Source organism: Sus scrofa, chromosome 4 (assembly GCF_000003025.6).
Source record: "Sus scrofa isolate TJ Tabasco breed Duroc chromosome 4, Sscrofa11.1, whole genome shotgun sequence".
Lineage (NCBI taxonomy): Eukaryota > Metazoa > Chordata > Mammalia > Artiodactyla > Suidae > Sus > Sus scrofa.
In genome coordinates this window covers 125,816,683-125,841,395 of record NC_010446.5, presented here as the reverse complement: position 1 = coordinate 125,841,395, position 24,713 = coordinate 125,816,683, and the positions used below count along the sequence as shown (strand labels likewise).

Sequence of the window (24,713 nt, the reverse complement as noted above, 5' to 3'; positions counted from 1 at the left end):
CAACATTTCATGTAAATTATATGCAATTTCTGATTTTTAATGGAGATTAAGGCTGTTCTTATTAGACTCTATAAAGAATCAACTGGGGCAGGGGACGGGGGGTGGGGGGTGGGGCATGAACATGCAAAACAACCTAGAGAACAAAACCTGGAAGAGAAGTCTGCCAATACTGCAGTCTTGATTAACTGGAAAAAGTTCTTCAGTAAGAGGTATGCCTTGGATTTACAACGTAGGATAGAAAGTAAACCCTTTGGAACTAATCTCTTCAGATAAAAAGCCATTAAAAATTGCAGTTAAACAGCTTCATATATGATTATGCACAAATGAAGGCACACGGAAATTATTAAACAATTTATTTAAATTTACATCTGTGACATGGATTCTTTTTCGACAATTTAACTCGATTCCAAGAATGGCTACCTTTTCCATGTCTTTAATTCCAAAGCTTCCCTACTTTCTTCATAATCTCCTTTTACTTAAATGAGAATTTATATTTGCGACCATACAAATTAGTTGGGTGTTGCACAGTTCTGGTATTTTAAGCATCTTCTAACTCTTTAGAAAAAAAAAAAAAAAAAAGACGCCTTGGAGCTCCAGCTTCCCAGCTGGGTTTTTTCCACGTCACTCTTGTTTGGCGTCACTTAGCTTTCCCCCACAGGAAGGGTCCATGGGTGACAGCGTTCACAGGGTGTGTACAGCGTGCACAGAGAAACATTTTAATCTATGGACAAATAAGTGCATGTTTCTAGCTTTTGTGAAAGTTTCGAAAAGGTCAATAACCCCCCAGAAGACTGAGAGCCATCACATCAGAAGTATCTGAGGCATTAGTAAATAAATATTTGGGAAGCAGGGAGCATCCTTTCATTCTGTCCAGGCTCCCCGGATTACTTCTCTCCTTCAAAAACCCCCGTTTCCCGAAAAGAGGGCAGAAGCTGGTAGCTTCTAAGGAGCCGTGGGAGTTTATTCTATCACAGGTAAGCAAGCAGGTCTTTAGCATTTGATTTAGGGCTTTCTAAGCTCTTTCCTCCAGAGGGGGCCACATAATTAAAAATTCACATGAATCAAGTCTGTTTGAACGGAGGAGCACAAATGTTAGACATTCTTATGGAGGCTTTAGTTCTACTCATTTTTTCTTTATATTGTTTCAGTTTTATGATATACTTGAGTTAAGGCAAGTTTTTAAAAAATGATTTTGCATTTTCTTCATCAAAACAGCATCTACACATTGCTGAAAAATAATGCCTTTTACTCATGTGAATTGAGGCATCCCTTACAATAACTCAGCGGAAGCCTCCAGGACCACAGGGTGGGACCATGGCTTTGCACCAGTGAAACTGACATGGGGAAGGGAATGGGTGTGTGCAGTTTGCAAATAGAGAATTACCCACCTGGAAAACAAATCATTAATAAAGCTGATTAAAAGAAACATTTCTTACTGGTGTGAGTAAGCAGCAAAGACATCTTCCAGCTCTACTGGTCAAAAAGATTTTTAAAATCAGGAAAAGTTTCAGAATTTCCAAGGGAACATGTGACTTTTATGTTTCTTAAAGGCGGGCAGGGGCTGCGCACGATGCCACCCTGGCCTTTCGTCAGCCTTCTGGTTCCCTTCTCTTGGCCTGAAGACCGCCTAACACACACCTTTTATTTTCTAACATTTCCGACATTTTGTTAGTATTTAATATTTTAAACATAGTAGCCCTTTTTTTGGATGCCCATAAAAATGTATCCCCATTTATCCTATACTACTTTTTTCTCAAATAATGAAACTTTTTTTACGTGATAAAGTGTTCATTAGAAAGCACCCTTGGTCAATGGAGTGTTACTATCAGCTATTTATAAGCAACTAATTCTATATTTTGAAGGCTTTTCAGATGGTAAAAGCATTTTTTAATGCACTTCAAAATCAGAGCGAGCCCCGCCTCGGGGTACGTAATGTGCCTGAAGAGTCAGAGTGGAACATTTTCTACAGTCCTCTGAAATCTACTCCAGGCCTAACCGGTTCTCGGGTGTCTGCTTTTTCTAATTAGACTCTTCGCCAGAACGCTCATCAGCTCGAGACCAACTTCACCTAACGATTTTCAACTGCTTTCATTCTGTATGTGGTGGATAACAGTGACTAAAAATAAAGGTCTAGGGAGTTCCCGTTGTGGCTCAGCGGAAACGAACCCGACGAGTACCCATGAGGTCGCGGGTTCGATCCCTGGCCTCGATCAGTGGGTTAAGGATCTGGCATTGCCCTGAGCTGTGGTGCAGGTTGCAGATGCGACTCGGATCCCGTGCTGCTGTGGCTCTGGTGGAGGCCTGAAGCTGTAGCTCCGATTAGACCCCTGGCCCGGGAACTTCCATGTGCTGAGGGTGCGGCCCTGAAAAGCAAAACACACAAACGAACAGACAAACAGAAAAGGTCTTGGGGTAGGACGGCCTTGATCTGAATGTCGAGTTTGCCATTATTAACTGAGTCAGTGTGGGCGACTTGCTTTAGCTCTCTAAGCCGCCAGCGTCCTGTGGACGGGAGAGAGCCACCGCGCCACCGCGCCAGGGGTGGCTGTGATGAAAAGGCACCGCGTGCAGGCTGCCCAGCTCGGCGCAGGGACCCTGCGCTCAGCGCACGGAGAGGCTGCGCTAACCGCAGGGACGCTCTCCTGCTTCGACCGTCTCTCCGTTTCACTGCCTCGCACCCCCCACGTCTGCAGCAGCCCCCGCGAGACTGATGAGGTAGGAGTAACACCCCAGAGCCTGAACCGGCCCGGTGGGAGGGCCGAGGTCAACGCAGTGGACCGCCCTTTTTTTTTTTTTGTCTTTTTGCTATTTCTTGGGCCACTCCCGCGGCAGATGGAGGTTCCCAGGCTAGGGGTCAAATCGGAGCTGTAGCCACAGGCCTACGCCAGAGCCACAGCAACGCGGGATCCGAGCCGCGTCTGCAACCTACACCACAGCTCACGGCAACGCCGGATCGTTAACCCACGGAGCAAGGGCAGGGACTGAACCCGCAACCTCAAGGTTCCTAGTCGGATTCGTTAACCACTGCGCCGCGACGGGAACTCCCGCCCTCCTTTTAATACACACGGTCAGGAGGCATCTCCGGTCATCTACATATTAGGTCAAAGGACAAAGCAAAGAAGCAGAAGAAGGAAAGACGCCGGTGTGAATAAAAGTGTTTCTTTGGTGGCAAGAACATCCTGGATGTGAGCCATAGGAGGACATGAGGAAGAGCAAAACAGCTGGATAAACAACGACTGGAAGAAAGCAGAAGGCAGCGACCTGCAAGAGCGAGAGAGAAAGGAAGACTCGGGGGAGAACTTCAGGCAAAAGGAGATCTATTTGGAAAAGAGAGACGACTTCAAGATGCGAGAGCAATGGGATTTGCTAAAGCAGGGTAGCTTGAAAGGCTACAAACAAAAAGAGCCAGGCATTTCGTAGGGGTAAGAAGCGGTGTCACGTCTCAGTAAGCTAATGAAGTTTTCACAAGCTAGCGCGATGAAAAGGTATCTGCAAGGCTGGGCTAACCAGCCAACAATAACACAGAAATGTGCATGTAACCATTTATGGGCACAGCTGCATTTATTAATCCTACATATAGTTTAGGGGCATTAAAAGAAAAATCTATTCCGTCATCGACACGGGCCACTGTGAAGGCTCTGCCCCTTCAAAGAGCTGATCTAGAGACTGTTAGGAAGACTCATTTGTTTGCTTGGTTTACTAATCTAGCGACGTATTTGATCTTTCACAATGACTGCTTTTCTCAATAAAGCACATCCCTAAGCTACAACTACAATCTTTTTTTTTTTTTTTAATCTAAAGAGAGGCATCTTACTGGAATCTACTAACAAAAATTTAAAAACCAAAAATTGTCTATTTTAAAAATTAATAGGAATAATGGAGACTCGAAAGTTCCACATCTCTACCGGGTTACCTTTCCCCCCCAGTCAAGAGCCAAATGAAAAAAATAGCTTGCTTAAAATTACATCCAACAGTTTACGAGTTGCTGAAATTTAATGTGTATTCAGACTCAACTGCCGTGTACCAAAGAAAGCTATAAATACCATCTGAACTAGCACCAGCCTGGGTGAGAAAAAAAGTGTATCGTATCAAACAGACTTGCTGTGTTATCTGTTCAAACATACCTGTACCAGTCAAAAGTCCAGCACTCTTCTTTCGTGCATAAGCGCGTAAGTGGTTGGACAGGCTAACAGCGCTTGTAAACGTCGTATTGCAATGCACACATGTTCTAAGCTTCACAGGCATACCTAGCATTCAAAAGAAAACTATAATCCGGTTCTCACTTCAAAAAGTGAAATTTTCTTAGCTGAAAGCGTGAAGAAAAGTACCACAATAAAGATGGCTTTAAAAAACGTTCAATGAATTAGCTTAAGCTACAGCGGGGAAATTCAGTTAATTGTTAGTAGGTTGGAGTTAGTATTTGGAGCCACACCATGCTCTCTGGAAAGGTGCGAGAGGGTGACGTGAACCCCGGAGCCCCTCGGGATTTAACACCTATTGTCGCTTTCCTGCAGATTTCTGTGTTGCGCAGATCACTTCCTAAACCTAGAGTGCGATCCTGTGACTTGGAGAGCACAGTTCTGTTGAGAAGTTTCAAAGTGTACAACATTACCAATTAAAAAAAAAAAATCCGAAAGTCTAGTTGACAAAGTGGTAATTAAGGTGTTTTACCCACAAAACCGTAAGCGGCTCAATACTAAATCAGGCTTTCTGAGGAAGGCTTGGAGAAAACACACCACTGCACAGCTGTGAGACACAACATTTTATTCAGGGCATCTTACGTTCACTACTCTGAAAGCGCAATCAATAATGAAAGTTAATGATTTCAAGTTTTTTGCTCAAATCTTCGTGCTAAATAAATGATCCACAAGCTAACATCTTAGTCATCACGGTAAAGAAAACACAGGGAGACAATAAGAAACTCCTACCTTCTCAGACAACCCTCGTGCCCGCGACACGTTTCAATTGCTTTCCACACCACTGTCGTGAGAGCCACACCTACGGTTTCCCTCTCCGAGGCTTCCTGCACCTCGGCCAACACTGCTAACACATCGCCCCTGCGTTTCATCCCTCTGAAAGACGGTGAAAAGTCAGCTTTGAAAGACTCTTCGTACAAAAGAAGGAGCCCTATTAGCCAGAAGCCCGTACAAGAGAAATGGTTTTTCAGACCACTGAAGCGCAGTCATCTCTCCTCAAATCGAGAGTGCATTCATTACCAATACCTGCAACATCCCAATGACTGCCCACAGAAAACAAGCCAACATTACAGGAATTTTACATATTGTGAATCCACTGACCGGTTACACATTCACCCCGGGGCTAAACTTACGAGATCCTCTTAACGGATCCTCAACATTCTCTAACCTCCAAAAGACATCTGTCCAGACACAGCGTTTTTCCAGCCTAAAGTATAAACCGGACTTAGCTACACCAAATAAAGTTTGGTGACTTTATCTGCCACAACATTTGCCAATACATACAAAATATCCTTTTGCAAAGGAAAAACAACCGGTGCACAACCACTAAGCGAAACCATCTGTTCTGTTCCATGAGAACATGACAGTAAAACCTAAGATCTCGAACAAATGTCTTTAGAACTCACAACAGTTCTCCAAAATCAACTACCCCATGGTATCGCGAGGGACTGGAGAGGGCGAAGTTTCTTCAGGGTAGTCACGACACACAACAGAAGCAATCCCTTCCGTTTCAAGAGTCTGTCTTCTTTTCCCTAAGCAGTAGGAAAACCGACCACTAAAATCTGGGTAACAGGATCACTCTGGAGCACTGGCGAGCATACGACAGCTTCTCCAGTAACACTACGCCTCTGAACAACATCAACCTCCCAGCCAAAGAACCAGGCCCCGGCCACAGCAAATTTTATTTTTACAGATCAGCTTTTTGTCTGTCTGTTTTCGCTTTTGTCCTCACCTTGCACTGTGACCAGGAGACGAGGCAGAGAACTCAGAGCTGATGCACATCAACTGATGATTTATACAAGACATAACAGTGTAACCAATCTCTCAGCAGCTTAAATAAAAAGATTCTGAGGAAGTATCTTCTACAAAGATTCCACTAAGGTCAACATAGTTGTGTTTCAATTACGTAAGAGAGTCATAAATGTCCTCTTACCTGAGTGCATAGTGAAGTCCATTTTCTGTGGCTGATACATCAATGGACTATCTTCGTTCAATGGAAGAACACACTTCTGAACAAATCTCTTTCTTGCAGTCTGACTATGGATCTTTTGAGGAGAAACAGAAGTATTCCTCTCTTCTCCCATCCTTTTATTTTTAAGCAGTTCTATCAGTGTAAGAGACTGATTCTTTTTTCCACTGGGCAGTTCTGGTTTTGTTTCATCATATTCATTTAAGAAACTCAACCCTTCTTCCTCTGATGCAGACACTGATAAAGCTTCCGTCTTTAGGCCATTACGGTATGCTTCAAGAGGTATAACATTTTGAGACAGAAAGTCATCATTTGACGCGAGTTTTTGAGCTACAAATGGTCTAGGAATAATACGACGACTGTTCAATGCCTTTAAGATTTTTTCGTATTTTTCCTCATTTTGCATCATCTCATTCAGAACACAGATTGGAGATTTGTGAGCATCCCATTTGGTCTTCCCAAGTCTTTTCAGGTGGCCTCTAACGTGATTTGATAATCCAATTTTAGTATCAAACCAACCACCACAGAGCTGACAAGTGTGTTCAGAAGTGGTTTCAGACTTCTCTATAGCTAAAAAAAATTTTTTAAGAGTAGGTGTCAGAATTTTTAATAAATTGACCACCTGAAAACAAATTAACTCTGAGATGTGAAATTATATGTGATTCTAGTAAAGATCAAATTTGAGCAAAGCCTTCAAATCCTTTGATTTCCAATACCGATACATGAGCTCAAATGAGCCATACGAAAACTTACCTTTTCTAACTCGCTTAACGGGTGTTCCTGTGCCGGTTCTTTTGAAATGCTGCATTTTGTCACTGGTGGCTATCTGCTCTGGCGATACGACGTGCCGGGCCTCATAGCTCAGGCCCGCTCGGTGAAGATGCCCTCGGACATGATTTGACAGCCCAACGCCTGTTTCAAATGTTGCTGGGCAGTAAGGACATGACTTCTTCTCCAGCGACAAATCCGTCCAATGAAAAACAGAGCTATGCTTGGACAGTGAAGTTTCTGCATTTTCTAAATGCTGAGGATCATGGATCTCATGCAAAAAGTTATTCGCTCCAGCGTCTTCGTAATATTCGAAATAAAAGCCATCGTTCTGATCATAACTAAGGGTCGCATTTTCTCCAGGCTCCTGACCTTCCACCTTGTTTTTAAACAGAGGGAATAAGCTGACGTGTTCCCGATTGATATCATGGTAGGTTTCATCTTCTATAGTCTGTGTAGTGTAGTCGCCGAGCTCAACATTATCCCAGGAACTTTCATCTTCGGTTTCATAGCTGTCTTTCTTCTCAGCAGAATTGAGTTTTTGCAAAACAACAACGGTCATTTTGTGCAAGAAATCTGGATAGCTATCCAAGTCTTCTCCTCCAACAGAACTTTCCTTCTTAGATTCCTTAGCTACTCTCTTTACAGCTACACGTCTGTGGTCTTTGAAGCCTTCTGGCCTTTTGGTGTCAGAGTTATGAGGGTCTGAAATAAAACTATTGCGAGAATTATTTGATGATGAAAACAGATGTAGAGAATTCAATGAACTAGAGTCTTCTTTTTTGAAATGCAGAGGATATGATTCACCTGATTTTTTGATCATCCTGTAGTTTTCATATTTATGTCTGTATAAATAGTTGCTATTTGCCTTGGCATTAGATTTTTCCTTTGCTGCCTGATGGAAATACTTAGGTTTTTGGTCGATGCTGTTTCTAATCCTAACAGTCTCACGAGGAGAACTGTTCGGACTGCATACATTTACACCTGACTGGGCAATGCTTTTCCGAGCTTTCTGCACTCTGTGGGGCCGCTTATGGAATTTTGAAAAATTACTCGCCTGGGAGGATGTTCCGAATGTTGGCTTTACATCTTGTTTTAAAGCAGAATTCTTTGGAAAGGTTGTTGACTGGTGTTTAGTTAATGGTTTAGGACTATCAATATCTATCGGCTCTTCCAGGATGTCACTTTTTCTCTTATCAAGTCCAAGCGGGCTGCCCAACGAGTCACTGCATGATGACGAATGCAAGTACTCCGTGTGTTTTTTTAAAATACTTCTGGCTGAAGTAGTGAAAGGACACATCTTACACACGTAGGCAGCTGATTTTTTGGAGGATCCTATGACGGAGTCTTTCATGAAAGTCTTTTTTTGCGTCTTCCTCTGGGCTGCATCGGAGCTGACGATGGGGCATTTTACCACGGCTCCATGGGCGATTCCGCGATGGCATTCCAATTCATTTTCCGTCACTGCCATGAAGTTGCACTCCTCACAGCAGTAGTACCTTTTGTCTTTTTCGTGGGTTTTAGCATGCTGCACAAACGTTTTAGGGCAATTGGTACCAAACACACACTGCGGGCATTGCAACCGGGCACTTCTGCCTTCGTCCTGAAGTTCTTTCAGTTCACGAATTTCCTCCATCAGCTTCTGTCTTCTCTCTTGGTGAATAATCATATGCTTTAGTAGTGAGTTACGATCTCGAAACGTCCGCCCACATTCTCTACAAGCATATGGTCTCGGGACATTAAGGTGGCGAAAGTGACTATTCCCATCTAAATGATACATCATATGCCTGTGGAGGTGCTTTTTCTCCCTAAAATTCACATTGCACTTGGTACAGGGGTAGAACGATGGCTCTTCGGTGCTGAAAGTAGCAGGTGACTCAGAATCACTTTCTTCACATTTCTTCTTTAAGGAATTTGAAAGGAAAGTGCTAGTATGAACGGGTGAACTGTCTTCTCCACACTTATCTGGGCTATACATTAGATGTTGAAAAGCCTCCACGGATTCCAAGTCTTCATCAGCTGATTCGGGTTTCACTTTTGAGAACGCGTATTTCTGGGAGTCTATTGCTTGAAGCTCTTCATTCTGCTCCATGAAGTCTACTTCCGGCAGCTTTGATTTACCGGGGACACAGTTGGAATCACTAAAGCAGTCCTCAGTGTAACGAGTTATCTTACTCACATCCATTTTCCGTTTTCTCTTCTTTTCTAGACCTGCCTTAGAGTGAACCGGAGCTGTATCCACTGTGTCTTCATTAGTTATAAGAAACTGAATGAACTCTTTCTGGGGATCCCAGTTGGCATCATTTTCTGACCTAAATTCATCGGTACCTGAGGAAATGCCTGTTAACGCACTGACACAGTCATCTTTTACCAGTCCGTCTTCTCTGTCCTCACCGACCTCTACGTGATGCATTAAAGTGCTCTCCGACTTGACACTACTTCCTACTGAATTCTGAATGTCACAACCAACTGAGGCAGAGGTAGGTAGTTTTTTAATGGAATGGGTTGGATTCTTAGCATGTGCTACATCTGATAACAAAAACAGAACTTGGTGTTGACTTGCTTTCTGTGGTGGAGACAGCGGAAGATCAGCTGCCACCTTCAGAGTTGAACACGATTCTGTCGCTGGCTGATCCACAGGCTGTCCAGTGGTTAAGGAAACACTGCCTTTATTCACATGAGCAGTCTTAGTTAAGGAGGCATGGGAAACGGGTCCATTCACGGCAGCTCCTTTAGGCAAGACACAGTTTTCACTCGCAACAGTAGGAGCACCAGCGTGTATAAATCGAGTAGACGGGCCCCCACCTGAGGCCTTTTCAGATTTGCCCTTGGAGAGCTCTTCAGGCAGAGGGCGCGTGATGCTCTTCTGAAATGACGCCTGGCAGTCTCTCGGTGCATGAGCTCCACTCTCCCCGTCGGAGAGGACACCGTCGTCACCTAGGAGTTCGTCCTTAGCACCAGGAACACCGGTGTCTGTCTTCAAGTCATCCATATTGTTGGCAAGCCCATTTAACACATCTAGTCTAGAAAACGGAAAGAGAAATTTAGGTTTGTATGAAAGAAAAAAATGAGACTGTACGGAGAGCTGAAAGTTTCATTCTACTCTTTATATTAAGATCCCAATAATGTTTCGAGAATGAGGAAATACTTTGAAAACTGGAAGACTTTAAAAGGGCAGCAGAGGTAAGTTTTCCCTTGGGGCTAGACAACCACCACCCAGTACTGCAGAGATACAAAATGTCTACAGAAAAGCAACACAAACACACACAGAGAGACACATATGATATAAATGAATATGCTACAGACTGAAAAAACAAGCCCCTAATCTCCCATATATAGACTGCCAATAAAAAAGAGTTATCTCAAGTAGATTTACTACGGAAATGCCACACCAGAGAAGAAGGTAAACTGTTAAATATTACAGAAAAGTGACAGTTTGGTCGCTTACAAGTCCCTTCTCAGAGGAGGGACAAGTGCCAATCGGTAAAATGTACATGGGGCCACCGACACCAATGGCTAGGGTACGGGGCAGTATTTTCTTATTTACAGTAAGGCTGCTCTCTCATTTCACATCCTCTACAATTCTATTAACTTAAAAAATGTCTCATCCACTGGGTTTCATTCATTCCTTATGCATATCATCCTTCATTCTAAATTAGTCGAGGTAAAATTAAGGGAGTTTTATGTTTCCTTAAACTCTCATAACCTGAGTCCCCACATTCTAGGCATTCCCTGAGGGCATTATCCCATTTACCATCTGACAGTCCACTGCAATGACCTAACCATTCTGACTCTACTCTCAAACCCCGTAAATATGCTTTTAGTTTACTTCATATAAAATGTAGATAATAGCTGTCTAGGCCTCTCTGATTACATAGTTAATCCTTATGAGAAGAGAATATTTTATCTTTAAAAGCTTATTACAGTTGATCTACTCAATGTCTACAGAATATTTTAAAAGAAAAGGAGACACACATACCATGGCTATAATTATTGCCCCTACTGAGAGTTTGTTTCCTTGTACCCTATTCTTATTTTGCTTTTAGAAACGGCCACACCGTACAGGAACTGCCCATCTTCTTGGAGCAACACAAGCTCTCTGAGGGCAAGGCCGGTTCCTGGTCACCTTCGTCTCTCTAGAACCCAGCACAATGCTTGGCATACGTGCTCAGGCAGGATTTGTGCTGAATGAGTAAAAACATAATTGCAGTATCAAAACAAAAGTTCCTAAAACATAAGAAGAAAAACAGTTTTCGTCCTATGAAATTTGGATAGCCCATTCAAATAACGCAAATACCACCATGGTTCTGATTGCTTGACTGAGCAGTTAGAGCAAGGCCTTCGAAATATTCAATAACCCTCAAGAACAATTTAAAAAACCTGCTGTTTGGCAGCCCAAGTATTTAGTTACTTGAAGTACTGGCACAGAACTGCACATGTATTATCCTTTACATAGTGTTCAGCACACTTTTATTCATTCCCCAAATATTTACTGAGCCCTTCCTATGGGCCAGGCATTGCTCTCGGAACAGAGACTCGGTAGTGAACCAGACAGACCAGGCTCGGCTCTCAGATGTATAAAGCCTTCCACTTTTCTTTTGTAGGATTTTTAATCTGTATAATGACAAATCCTATTTTAGAACAGCAGGAACTTACAATTGTTATTTAGAAATTCAGACACTTTCAATAAAGTTCACGATTTCTAATATTTTTATGGTCCCAATTACATGCTTTGTAGCATTAAATCTAAAGAAGAAAACAGTTGTTGCTAATTACTTTTGTCTTAAGTCACAACTTAGAGCACCACTTATAAATATGACCTTATTCTTTCTACAAAATGTGTTCTTTAAAACAGCAAAGACTACAAATAACCTTCTTTGGCATTTTTATTTACACCAACAATCATTTCTCTGCCCCTTCTAGGTTTTAGAATTCTGTCTTGAGATTGGCAAATTTCCACAGTAATAAAAATAGCCTTCAAATAAGATCATATTCAATGATATCACTCCAAAATGGTGCTAATGCAGCACTCAGCAGGGGTCTCTACATCACACACACACAAGTTAAAAACGGGCAGCACATCAACATGTGTTAGGAAGGAGTGTGCAAATGTCAATGAAAAGAAAAGCCAACCGTGATGCTACACGATTACCCATTCCTCATGTTTCTTCTTAATTTAGGCAGAAAGAGGGAAAGGCCCAAAGAGGAACCACCTCATAAGTCTGGAATAGACGGCAGGATTTTCTAAGAACCAGCCCGAAAGGCACCTACTTTTTATTCCTACTTATTATAATCACAGAGGTAGACAAATACACGCTCAGTCAATCTGAAAGCCTGTATTAGCTTTTCTCAACAGGAAGCAACGTTGCTAACGAAGTGGTAAATTCAGTGTTAATGAGTGGCTTCACTGTTACCACCTCAGAGGTAAAACCTTCCAGGCTCCATGTTCCACCCATCTGTTCTGGTGTGAGAGGTTCAGAGATGGAACAGACGCTTCCCATTGAAAGCAACTTCATCGGTAGCCCCTGAACAGCAGGGTGACAAGCGATGAGAAGATCAAGCCGGTCTGGAGGCGGCATCCTCATTACCACAACGGCTTGCTAACAGCCCTCCCCAAGCCCCGGCTGTGAAGGTATCAAAGCATTTTGCTCAAAAGCACAGAGAAAAGTAGGCTATAAACACAGATTTTTTTTTTAATACACAAAACACATGGAGTAAAAAGAAAAACAGAAGATCAAATTAAATACTGCTAAACTAGAAAACGAGGGTTCACAGTCAAAGCTGTCCTTTACACCTACACAGTGAACTAGGCCTCACTTGCCTCCAAAACTGATTCTCTCTACTCAAAAATGGAGGAGTTATTCTTGTTCAGAAAACTGTTCTTATTAGTTAGTACGTTAATATTAAAGACCTACCACATCAGTTAAAGGATATAACAAATTGAATCAGTAAGCTAGTATTTTAGCAACAATGCAAATTTTTACTATTTTAATTTTCAGATATGTTCACGCTCTATTTTTTCTTAATGGTATTCGGGATTCATAACTACTGCACTGAGATACAACATAGAACAATGGATCATCAAAATGTGTTGCACGGAATAATGGACCCAGAATTGTGACATCAAAAATTATTTCCCTACATTTACAGATGCTTATGGGGCATCCAGGGAAGAAGCCCTTGACTTAAAAGCTAATTTCACACTGTTTCAAATAGTTTTTCCAACCACCTTTATATAGGTAAATTTATATGAGAGACATAAATATCAGTTTATGTTAACGTAACAAAGTAGGGGACATATCTGAAGGTAGGCGTTATTAAGTTAAGAAAAGAGAAACTAATAAATTAAAATAAAATAATATTGTTTAGCCTCTCTAAATTTCAATGAAATTATTCTATCAATTAGGATCTTTTTATTAAATGTTTAAACACTATTACTATGTCCTCTCCATGTAATCAAAACCATATAATCTTTCTTTTAACTGAATTTTAAAATGGTCTTTAAAAAAATCACACACTTTATAAAAAGCTGCAAATGGAATTTGAAATCTACATAAAACATATTTCAGTGTCTAGAAAATCATAATGAGTTCTGCAGCTATGACTGCCTGTAGTTATATACTGTGAGCATTAAAAAAAAAGTACAAAGGTCAGATCTGTCTTCAAGATGACAGATCATCACTTATATGCCTCAAGCTAGACTTATTGTCTCAGAAATCTCAAACATCAGTATTTTTGCAAACTATCAGCACTTGCTATAACACCCTCACTACACTACATCTTGAGGTTACTACAGAAGAAATGAGGTGATAATTGCATATTAACATAATTATTCTGTAATCCCTCTGAGCAAGCTTCCTAGGTCACTCAGTGATTCCGACGAGATACAACCTTCCTGTCATCAAATCTATGCTGTCCACTTTCTGTTCATGAATAATTCTTTTTTGATAGAAAATTAGCTTAATTTCATTCTCTTATGTACATTATTAATTGTATTTATTGCAAGTAGGTTAATATTTTGTGAGTACTTATTACATAATGCCAACCTTTGTCATGTAGTAAGATTTCACACAAAAATATAGTACAGTTTGCCCTCATTCTACATTAGTTCATTAATGACTATATTGCATAGCTATAAATAAATTATAATGTTGCCCACTAGCTGAGTTACAGTTAGAATCTGTCAGATTTTCACAAACCCCATGTTCATTTAAATTATCCCTGTGAACACATGACAGCTTCGGTTAGTCATACATGAGATTGGGTCAAGAAAGAAAACCGTTCACAACTGTCATTCTAATTGCAAAACAAATCTTAATTAACTGAAATATTACATCGAAAATTACGTCAATAGTTAAGCCCATATATACTATACAGAATCATACATACCCACATCTCACCACCTCGTGTACAACGCGAGTGAAGACAGGGGACACTGTGTGTGCCCGAACCGTCCCGGTACTACCCTGAGATGGACAGCACAATCAGAGGAAAAGCGAAAACACACTGAACATTCACAAGGGTATCCAGCACACAACGCAATGAACAGAGAGCCTGTTCTGTTGAACATAACAATTAGCCAGCACAACTAACAATTTTCAAATGCTTGAAGGTTTGGCATATAGAAGGAAGAACGTATAATCAATATGTTTCAATCATAAAGACGTGGATTTTGTCTCAAGAATAAGAAAAACTAGAAACAGGAACCATTCAGCATCGCGAAGGGGTGTCTTACACAAGAGTAAAACAAACGGCTTGGTAGGTTGCACTACCGGTCAGGAATATTGTAGAAGGAAACACAGCATTGGAGACTGGATAACAGGAGCCCTTATGGTCCTTTCTCACGTGCACTATATGTGTGCAAAGCTGGGTTACTGCATTATTAACATTTAACACTATTTGAAATAATGAGCTAAAAACAAATTAAATTTACACTGTTGAACTTCAAAAATATTCTCTAAATTTAAAATTACCTGAAATAATCCTTTAGTTAACCTGCAGTATATTGACAAGTTGATTCTTGAACAATGAAATATGGCACTAAATGACTAAAGCATTGAGGTCACAGAGGTATATGCACCATGAAAACTCTACGTGCAAAGAGATCTTTTCTACTGGCAACACCAAAAATAAAAAACAGTGGGTACATTCTGCCAGCAGCATGTGGCACTGGCATGACAAACTAATGCTCTGTATGTGATAGTACTACCTACCACCAAATTACACTGAACTTGCTGAAGAGCTTTACGCCTAACGCCGTGCATCATCCTCACCATTTAATAGAAAGATGTTACAAATAGTAAGGTACTAGATCATAAACACCTACTAACACACAACGATTCTTACTGCAAAGCACACTAAGCACTACAGCTGGACCCATCTGCTATGCGGGAACCTGAAGCAGGTGACAACGCAAGGAGGAGAAGAGGAGGCCCACAGAGGCGTAACTTTCACAACCTGGCAAAATTACGTAATAATGAGAAGCAACAGGAGTAGAAAAACAAGTGGGCTGGACATTAATTCATCCAAGGTTAATCTCCTAATGAAGAATTTTGCAATGAGAAAAGGCAAGGTAAGCTGCAGCTGCAGCCACAGGTGAGCATTCTAAGTCACACCCAGCGTGGAGGCCTGACGACTGTGTCACCCATGCTGTGGTGCGGTCAGAGCAAGAAAAGCGACCATCTCAGTTTTGACAGAGTAAGTGACACACATAAGCATAGGGCTCCTACTACAACCATTCACGTCTTTTTAAAATTTGTAGCAAGCAATAACTTCCTTCATACAACTTTCTAACCAATCAAACTTTTGACCATAAGTGTATAATTGACACGAATCAGAGGTACTGTGTCAACTCTGCCTTCTACCAACAGAGTATAAATTATTATTTTACTTTGGGTCTTTTGGTGTTCCTCAATCTATGATATGTTTGCTGTTTCTGCTTATTTTGAGATAATTTATTAACCCACCACCATCCGGTAAGTGCAGAAGAAGTACATGTGTTAGAAGTCCTAGGAAGACAAAATACGTAATTATGTTAGAAGTGAAAAAAGAGATAATAAAAAATACTCAAAGTGGTAAGATCAATATTATATATGCATATGGAATGAGCTGCTGCAGAAAAGAAACAATTCTTGAGGGCAAAGAGAATTCCAGCATTAAAAATTACCGTACCTGTACATTTGACAATGATCAGTGGGAGAGAAGGAACTGTGAGAAAGGCAAGTTTTGAGTACAGAGTCAGTATCAACGTCAGGGGTCTATCTGCCTAGTGGTTATTCAGGAAAGGCTAGGAGAACGTTCAAGATCTAGAAAGTTGAAAATGTTCGAAATGCTGCTGCTAAAACTTCTGCCCCAGCCACGTATGATCCCACAAGGTCAAGGTCCACGAGAGTAGGCGCATCGAAGTCAGTGACATGACTGCAAACGCAAACAACTGCAGCTTTGAAAGAATTACTTACAATAGTTGAAGAGACGATTTGTGCCTTAATACATTGCCTGGAATGTAAGAAAGGTTATGCTTGTTTCTTTCTAACACTCAAACAATTCCGATAACTCTTTCAAATTCAAAGCTTCACATACTCATCTGTATTTTAAAAAAATCCAACTTCTGTAGACTTTAATGATTAAAATCAAACTCTTATTCTACAAGTTCCATTAAGTCATCTGCTAATCACATGTTCATCATATTTAAGAAACAAAGTTGTTCACTGTCTAATGGGAAATAAAAAAGAATATTCTCACATCCAGAGAATAAATTACTTCCCTGAATTACAGGTCAATTTTACTGAAAGGAGGGTTTAGAGAGTAAAAACAAACAAACAAACAAAAAAAAAAACAAAAGAAAACTGTAATCCTATAATAAGTACTAAACTTTCACCTACATTATAAGCATTTAAATGCTAGTAAGTTAATTCAGTGTATACATATTTAGATTGGTAAGTTTGACGCTTTCACAGAGAACTATAAGATAAAACAAAACTAGAAGTTTATTTTCTATAAAATCCTTTTCATTAAACATGAACTCTCTTACTGATGTTATCATATACTCAACTTGTCTTTTTTCCTCTAAAATCAGCCTCCAAAATTCCAATTATCTCCAAAAAATATTTGAAGGTAATCACTACTTTATAATTATTATTCAGGATGGTAAAAAATGCAAATAAGAAATTTGCTTTCCTTAAAACAAAGTAGGTACCTTTCACATATCACTGTCTCAAAACAAAAAAGAAAGTATATTTTTGTGATGGCAAATCACAAACCAGCTACTGCTTTTTTTCTGATTTTACATTTGAGCTGCTAACGAGTTTTTATTTGTTACATGCTCAATTCTGAAGTTTTAATTATAAAACCAGAGGCATTTATTTATTACGTAAAATTTAAGTAATTACAAAATTTCACCAAAATATTACAGAAAACAGGATGCTATATTTAAAAAACACAAGTGTGTGTTAATAATCAAATGCAGAGCTCTTTTTAAACAACTATGATTTAAAAGGGTTTCTTTCAGGATTAGTCATATGAAGAGGGACTGAAAGCATTGGTCAAGAGAAGACAGAACAAATGATTCCCAATTTACCCAATCCCAAACCCCAAGATGTTATCAACAGTATATTACTGTTGATCACTAAGGTATATTTAAAACTGAGATCAGGAGCTCCCACTGTGGTGCAGCAGAAATGAATCCAACTAGGAACCATGGGTTCCATCCCTGGCCTCGTTCATTGGCTTTGGATCCAGCGTTGCCATGAGCTGGGGTGTAGGTCGCAGATGTGCCTCGGATCCTGAATTGCCATGGCTGTGGCAGAGGCCAGCAGCCATAGCTCCGATTAGGCCCCTAGCCTGGGAACATCAATATGCCACGGGTGCAGGCCTAAAAAGAAAAAAAAAGAAAAAAACCACAAAAAAACGAGACCATTTCAGGAAAAAAATGTTAGTAATTTTAATAATTCTTAATACTAATCAAATGGTGTGTATTTTCAGTATATATTTTTTAATTGTACCTCTATCTAACAGAAGAGGAGTAAGACTACACAGAACACATATGAATAAAAAAAAGTTATCAATAAAAAGCAATACATTATTTCCCCAGTGAGTAATATGAATTATACAACCTGGAATTTAGAGAAAGTAGAAGGTCCTATAAAACACCATGGTTAAGAATATCCTCACAGAAAAGAGAGGGTTTTAGCTAAATGTCATAGTGCAATGTCAAGAGAATCACTCTTAGGAGGCAGACAGGTTGGGGTTTGAAAAACAATGTCTAGTTTAGGGCAAAGTTACCACACTTTCTTTTAACTTCAAGGTGCCTAAAAAATAAGAGCAAAACATGGAGAAACAAGATGGTGAAACAGAAGGATTCAAGCTGACCTCTCACAAAAACACCAAAATCGCAACTAACTGCTCAACAACCATCAACAAAACAGACTGGAAGCTGCCAAAAAAGATATCCTACACCCAAAGACAAAGAAGAAGCCACATCCAGATGGTAGGAGGGGCAATTCTGTGATCTGAGCAATCCCATATGCATTGGGTGTATGAAACACAGACTGAAAAATAACCGTATCACAGGTTCCCCCGCTTGGGGGTCTGGCATTGGGAGGAGGAGGCACCAGAGCACTTGGTGCTGAAGGCCAGTGGAGCTTGAGCACAGGAGCATCACAGGACTCAGGGAAACAGAGACTCCATTCATGGAGAGTGCACACAGGGTTTCATGTGCACTGGGTCCCAGGGCAAAGAGAGACCACAAGAATCTGGGTCAGACCTACCTATGAGTCTTGGAGGGTCTCCTGGGAAAGCATGGAGCAGCTGCAGCTCAACTTAGGGCAGAACATTGGAAACTGAGAGGTTCCACGGAACAATCATGGCTGTGAGCTCCCCTAGAGGATGCCATTTAGGAAAAATCGGGCCCCTTCCACCAGGGCAAAGTCCCAGGCCAAGCAACAAACAGGTGGGAACACAGCCCGCCCATCAGTAGATAGGCTGCCTAAAGTCCTCCCAGGCACACGGCCACCTCTAATTACACCCAGAGACAAAGTCCCACCCACCAGGGGGACAAAACTCAGCTCAACCTACCAACAGGCAGGTACACCAGTCCCTCCCATCAGGAAGCAGGCCTCAAGCCTTTGTATTAACTTCACTCCCAAGGGAGCAGACACCAGATGCAAGAGTGACTACAACCTTGCTGCTTGCCAAAAGGAGATCACACAGAAAGCTATACAAAATTAAAAGGCAGAGAAAAACACTCTGGATGAAGAAGACAAAACCACAGAAAAGCAGTTAAGTGAAATGGAAACAAGCAACCTACATGGAAAAGAGACTCCAGAGTGATGATAGTAAGGATGGTCCAAGATCTCAGAAAAAGTCTAGCAGCAAAGATTGGTCAGTTACGAGAAATGGCTAACAAAGCTATAGAAGGTCTGGAGATTAACCAAGTAGAGATGAAATACACAGTAACTGAGTGAGTTCCTGTTGGGGCACAGCAGAAACCAATCTCACTGATATTCCAGAGGATGCAGAGTGGGTCGGGGTTCCGGCATTGCTGTGAGCTGTGGTGTAGGCTGCAGGCACTGCTCAGATCTGGCACTGCTGTGGCTATGGTATAAGCTGGCAGCTGTTGCTCCGATTTGACCCCAAACCTGGGAACTCCCATGTGCCACTGGAGCGGCCCTGAAAACCAAAAATAAAAAATAAAATTTAAAAAATCACAATAACTGAAATGAAAAATTCACTAGAAGGAACCTAGAGCAGAACACAGGAGGCAGAAGAACAGATATGTGAGATGGAAGACAGACAGGTGTAAATCAATAATGCAGAAATGGAATAAAGAAAAAAAGAATGAAAAGAAATGAGAAGCATCTAAGAGAACTCTGTGACAACATTAAATGCACCAACATTCTCATTATAGGGGTGCCATAAGGAGAAGAGAGGAAGGGCCAGAGAAAATATTTGAAGAGCTAATAGCCAAAAACTTTGCTAACACGGGAAAGGAATCACTTACTCAAATTCAGGAAGCACAATGAGTACCATATAGAATAAACCCATATTAATAAAGCTGACCAAAATTAAAGACAAAAAGAAAATATTGAAAGCAGCTAGGGAAAAGCAACAAATAACATACACAGGAACCCCAGTAAGGTTGTCAACTGATTTTTCAGCAGAAACTACAGGCCAGAAGGAAGTGGCACAATATACTTAAAGTGATGAAAGGAAAACACTTCCAACCAAGAATACTCTAACCAGCAAGGCTCTCATTTAGATTTGAAGGAGAAATCAAAAGCTTTACAAACAAGCAGAAGTTAAGAGAATGCAGCACCACCAAACCAACTGTACAACAAAGGCTAAAGGAACTTCTCTAAGTGGAAAAGAAAAGGCCACAACCAGAAATAAGAAAACTACAAGTGAGAAGGCTTGCTAGTACAGCCAAACATAGTAAAGGCAGGAAATCACCTACACACAAACATGATACCAAACCAGCAATTGTGAGGAGGGTACAAATGCAGGATACTGGAGATGTATTTCCAATGAAGAGACCAGCAACTTAAAACAATCTTGTATATATATACAGACTCCTATATCCATACCTCCTGGTAATAAGAAACCAAAAATCTACAATAGATTCACACACAAATAAGAAAAAGCAATCCAAACACAACTAAAGATATTCATCAAACCACAAGAGAAGACAACAAAAGGAGGAGAAAAAAAAATCAACAAAAACAAATTCAAAACAATTAACAAGATGACAATAAAAGCATACATATAAACAATTACCTTAAATGTAAATGGACTAACTGCTCCAGACAAAAGACACAGACTGGCTGAATGGATACAAAAACAAGACCCATATACACACTGTCTACAAGAGACCCAATTTAGTTCTAGGGACATGTACAACCTGAAAGTGAGAGAATGGCAGAGGATATTCCATGCAAATGGAAAACAAAAGAAAGCTGAAGTAGCAATACTTGTATCAGGAACAACAGACTTTAAAATGAAGATGGTTACAAGAGACAAAGACAGACATTACATAATGATCAAAGCATCAATCCAAGAAGATATAACAATTGTAAATATACATGCATTCAACATAGAAACACTTCAATATATAAGCAACTGATAACAGACATAAAAGGAGAAACTGACAATAACACGGTAATAGTGGAGGACTTTAACACTCCACTTACAGCAATGGACAGATCATCTAGATAGAAAATCAACAAGGAATCATAGGCCTTAAATGACATATCAGGTTAAATGAACTTAATAGACATTTATAGAACATTCATCAAAACAAAACAAAATAAAACACAGCATTCTTCTCAAATGCACGTGGAACATTCTCTAGGATAGATCACACTCCTGGCCAGAAATTAAGTGTTGGTAAATTTAAGAAAATTGAAATCATATCAAGCATCTTTTCTGATCATGATGCAGTACGAGTAGACATCAACGACAATTTAAAAAGCTGCGAAAAACACAAACACATGAAGCCCAAACAATATGCTACTAAAGAACCAATGGATCACTGAAGAAATCAAAGAGGAAATATAAAAATATCTACAGACAAAAAAGACACAACAATCTAAAACCTATGGGATGCAGCAAAAGCAGTTTTAAGAGTGAAGTTTATAGCAAACAAGAATACCTCAGGAAACAAATTTCAAATAAACAATCTAACCTTACACCTAAAGCAACTAGAGAAAGAAAAACAAACAAAACCCCTAGTGAGTAGAAGGAAAGAAATCATAAAGATTAGGGCAAAGGCAAATGAAATAGAAAATGAAGAATACAATAGAAAAGATCTATGAAACAAAAACCTGGTACTTTGAAAAGATCAACAAAATTGATAAACCCTTAGCCATCAAGAAAAAAAAAGGGAGAGGCTCAAATCAATAATATTCAAAATAAAAAAGAAGTTAACAACAGACATCATAGAAATACAAAGGATCATGAGACTACCACAAACTACTATATGCCAATAAAATGGACAACCAGAAGAAATAGACAAATTCTTAGAAAGGTACAATCTTCCAAGAGTGAACGAGGAAGAAACAGAAAAGATGAGTGGACCCATCGCAAATACTGAAACTGAAACTGTGATTAAAAAATTTCGGGAGTTCCCGTCGTGGCGCAGTGGTTAACGAATCCGACTAGGAACCATGAGCTTGCGGGTTTGGTCCCTGCCCTTGCTCAGTGGGTTAACAATCCGGCGTTGCCGTGAGCTGTGGTGTAGGTTGCAGACACGGCTCGGATCCCAAGTTGCTGTGGCTCTGGTGTAGTCCGATAGCTACGGCTCCAATTAGACCCCTAGCCTGGGAACCTCCATATGCCGCAGGAGCGGCCCAAAGAAATAGCAAAAAAAAAAAAATTCGAACTAACAAAAGTTCAGGATTGGCTGGCTTTTTAGGTGAATTCTATCTAACATTTAGGAAGAGTTAATATCTATCCTTCTGAAACTATTCCAAAAAATTACAGAGAAGAACACTCCCAAATTCATTCTATGAGGCCACCATCACCCTGATATGAAAACCAGAAAAATGTACCACAAAAAAAGATAATTACAAGCCATTATCACTGATGAGCTCAGATGCAAAAATCCTCAACAAAATACTAGCAAACCGAATCCAGCAATACATTAAAAAAAAAAAAAAATACAACATGATCAAGTGGTGATTTATCCCAGGGATAGAAGGATTTTTCAATATCTGCAAATCAAGCAGTGTGAAACACCACATTACAAATTGCAAAATAAAAACCATATGATCATTTCAATAGATGTAGAAAAAGCTTTTGACAAAATCCAACACCCATTTCTGATAAAAACCCTCAAGAAAGTGGGCATTGAGGAATGTAACTCAACATAATAAAGGCCATATATGATAAACCCACAACTAACATCATTCCCAATGATGAAAAGCTGAAAGAATTCCTGCTAAGATCAAGAACAAAAGAAGGAGGAGGTCCACTCTTGCCACTTTTATTCAATACAGTTTTGGAAGTCCTGGCCAAGGCAATCAGAGGAGAAAAAGAAATGAAAGAATTCCAAATTGGAAAGGAGAAGTAAAACTTTGCAGATGACATGATACTATACATAGAAAATTCTAAAGATGCCACCAGAACTTTGTTAGAGCTCATTAATGAATTTGGCAAAGTTGCAGGATGTGATATTAATACACAGAAATATACTGCATTTCTATATACTAACAATGAAAGATCAGAAAGAGAAATTAGGGAAACAATCTCACTTATTATCACATTAAAAAGAATAAAATATCTAGGAATAAACTTACCTAAAGACACAAAAGATCTATACTATAAAAAGTATAAGATGTTGATGAAAGAAATCAAAGATGACATGAACAGATGGGAAAATATACCATGCTCTTGGACTGGAAGAATCAATACTGTCAAAATGACTATACCACCCAAAGCAATCTACAGATTCAGTGCAATTCCTATCAAAGTAACAATGGTATTTTTCACAAAACCGAATAAAAATATTTTAAATTTGTATGGAAACACAAAAAGATCCCAAATAGCCAAAGCAATCCTGGGGAAGGGGGAGGAGCTGGAAGAATCAGGCTCCCTGACTTCAGACTATATTTAAAGCTACAATCATCAAAACAATATGGTACTGGCACAAACACAGAAATATAGATCAGTGAAAAAATAGAAAGCCCAAGAATAAACCCATGCACCTACAATCAACTAATCTACAACAAAAAAGCAAGGATATACAATGGCTTCATAAGTGGTGTTGGAAAAACTGAACAGATACCTGTAAATGAATGAAATTAAAACACTAACACCACACACAAAAATAAACTCAAAATAGATTTAAGACCTAAATATAAGACATGATACTATAAAAACCCTTAAAGAAAACACAGACAGAACACTCTGACATAAACCACAGCTATATCTTTCCAAATCCACCTCCTAGAACAATGAAAATTAAGACAAAAATAAACTAATGCGACCTAAGTCATAAAGTTTTTGCACAGCAATGGAAGCCCTAAACAAAATGGGGAAAAAAAAAAACCCACTGAATGGGAGAAAATATTTGCAAATGAAGCAACTAACAAGGGATTGATCTCCAAAATACATAAAACGAAAAGACCACACACAGCATAGGAGAAATACTTGCAGATAATGTAACTGACAAGAAATTAATCTCCAAAATATACAAACCACTTGTGAAGCTGAGTATCAAAAACTCCAACAACCCAATAAAAACAAATGGGCAGAAGACCTAAACAGATATTTCTCCAAAGATGACATACAGATGGCCAAAAAACACTTGAGAAGATATTAATATTTCTAATTATTAGAGAAATTCAAATCAAAACTACAGTGAGGTACTACCTTACACCAGCCAGAATGGGTATTATCAAGAAGTCTACAAACAATAAATGCTGGACAGGGTGCAGAGGAAAAGGCACCCTCTTACACTGTTGGTGGAATGTCAACTGGTACAACCACTATAGGAAATAGTATGGATAGTCTTCAAAAAACTAAAAATAGAACTACCATATGATCCAGCAATCCTACTCCTAGGCATACATCTGCAGAAAACTGTAATTCGAAAAGATACATGCACTCCAATGTTCATTGCAGCACTATTATAACAGCCAAGAAATAGAAGCAACTAAATGTCCATTAAAGGAGGAATGGATAAAACAGATATGGTACATGTATACAATGGAATACTACTCAGCCATAAAAAAATGAAATAATGCCACTTGCAGCAATATTGATGGACCTAGAAATTACCATACTAA

General features: G+C 39.8%; 1 protein-coding gene across 29 annotated transcripts in view; it reads right to left on the bottom strand.

Moving 5' to 3' along the window:
• ZNF644 (zinc finger protein 644) overlaps positions 1 to 24,713 on the bottom strand; it is a 115,864-nt gene that overhangs the window by 14,793 nt on the left and 76,358 nt on the right. For 15 of the 29 annotated variants that reach the window (XM_021090264.1, XM_021090265.1, XM_021090267.1 and 12 more), the window contains 3 exons: positions 6,919 to 9,956; positions 6,130 to 6,735; positions 4,125 to 4,247 (listed from right to left, as the gene is read on the bottom strand). The exons of 6 other annotated variants lie outside the window; for them this stretch is intronic. In XM_021090264.1, the coding sequence (XP_020945923.1) occupies positions 4,125 to 4,247; positions 6,130 to 6,735; positions 6,919 to 9,956 (3,767 nt within the window). Of the gene's footprint in view, positions 1 to 4,124; positions 4,248 to 6,129; positions 6,736 to 6,918; positions 9,957 to 14,322; positions 14,400 to 24,713 lie in introns of those variants that run through there. 8 more of the 29 variants (XM_021090279.1, XM_021090282.1, XM_021090281.1 and 5 more) reach the window with 2 other exon arrangements.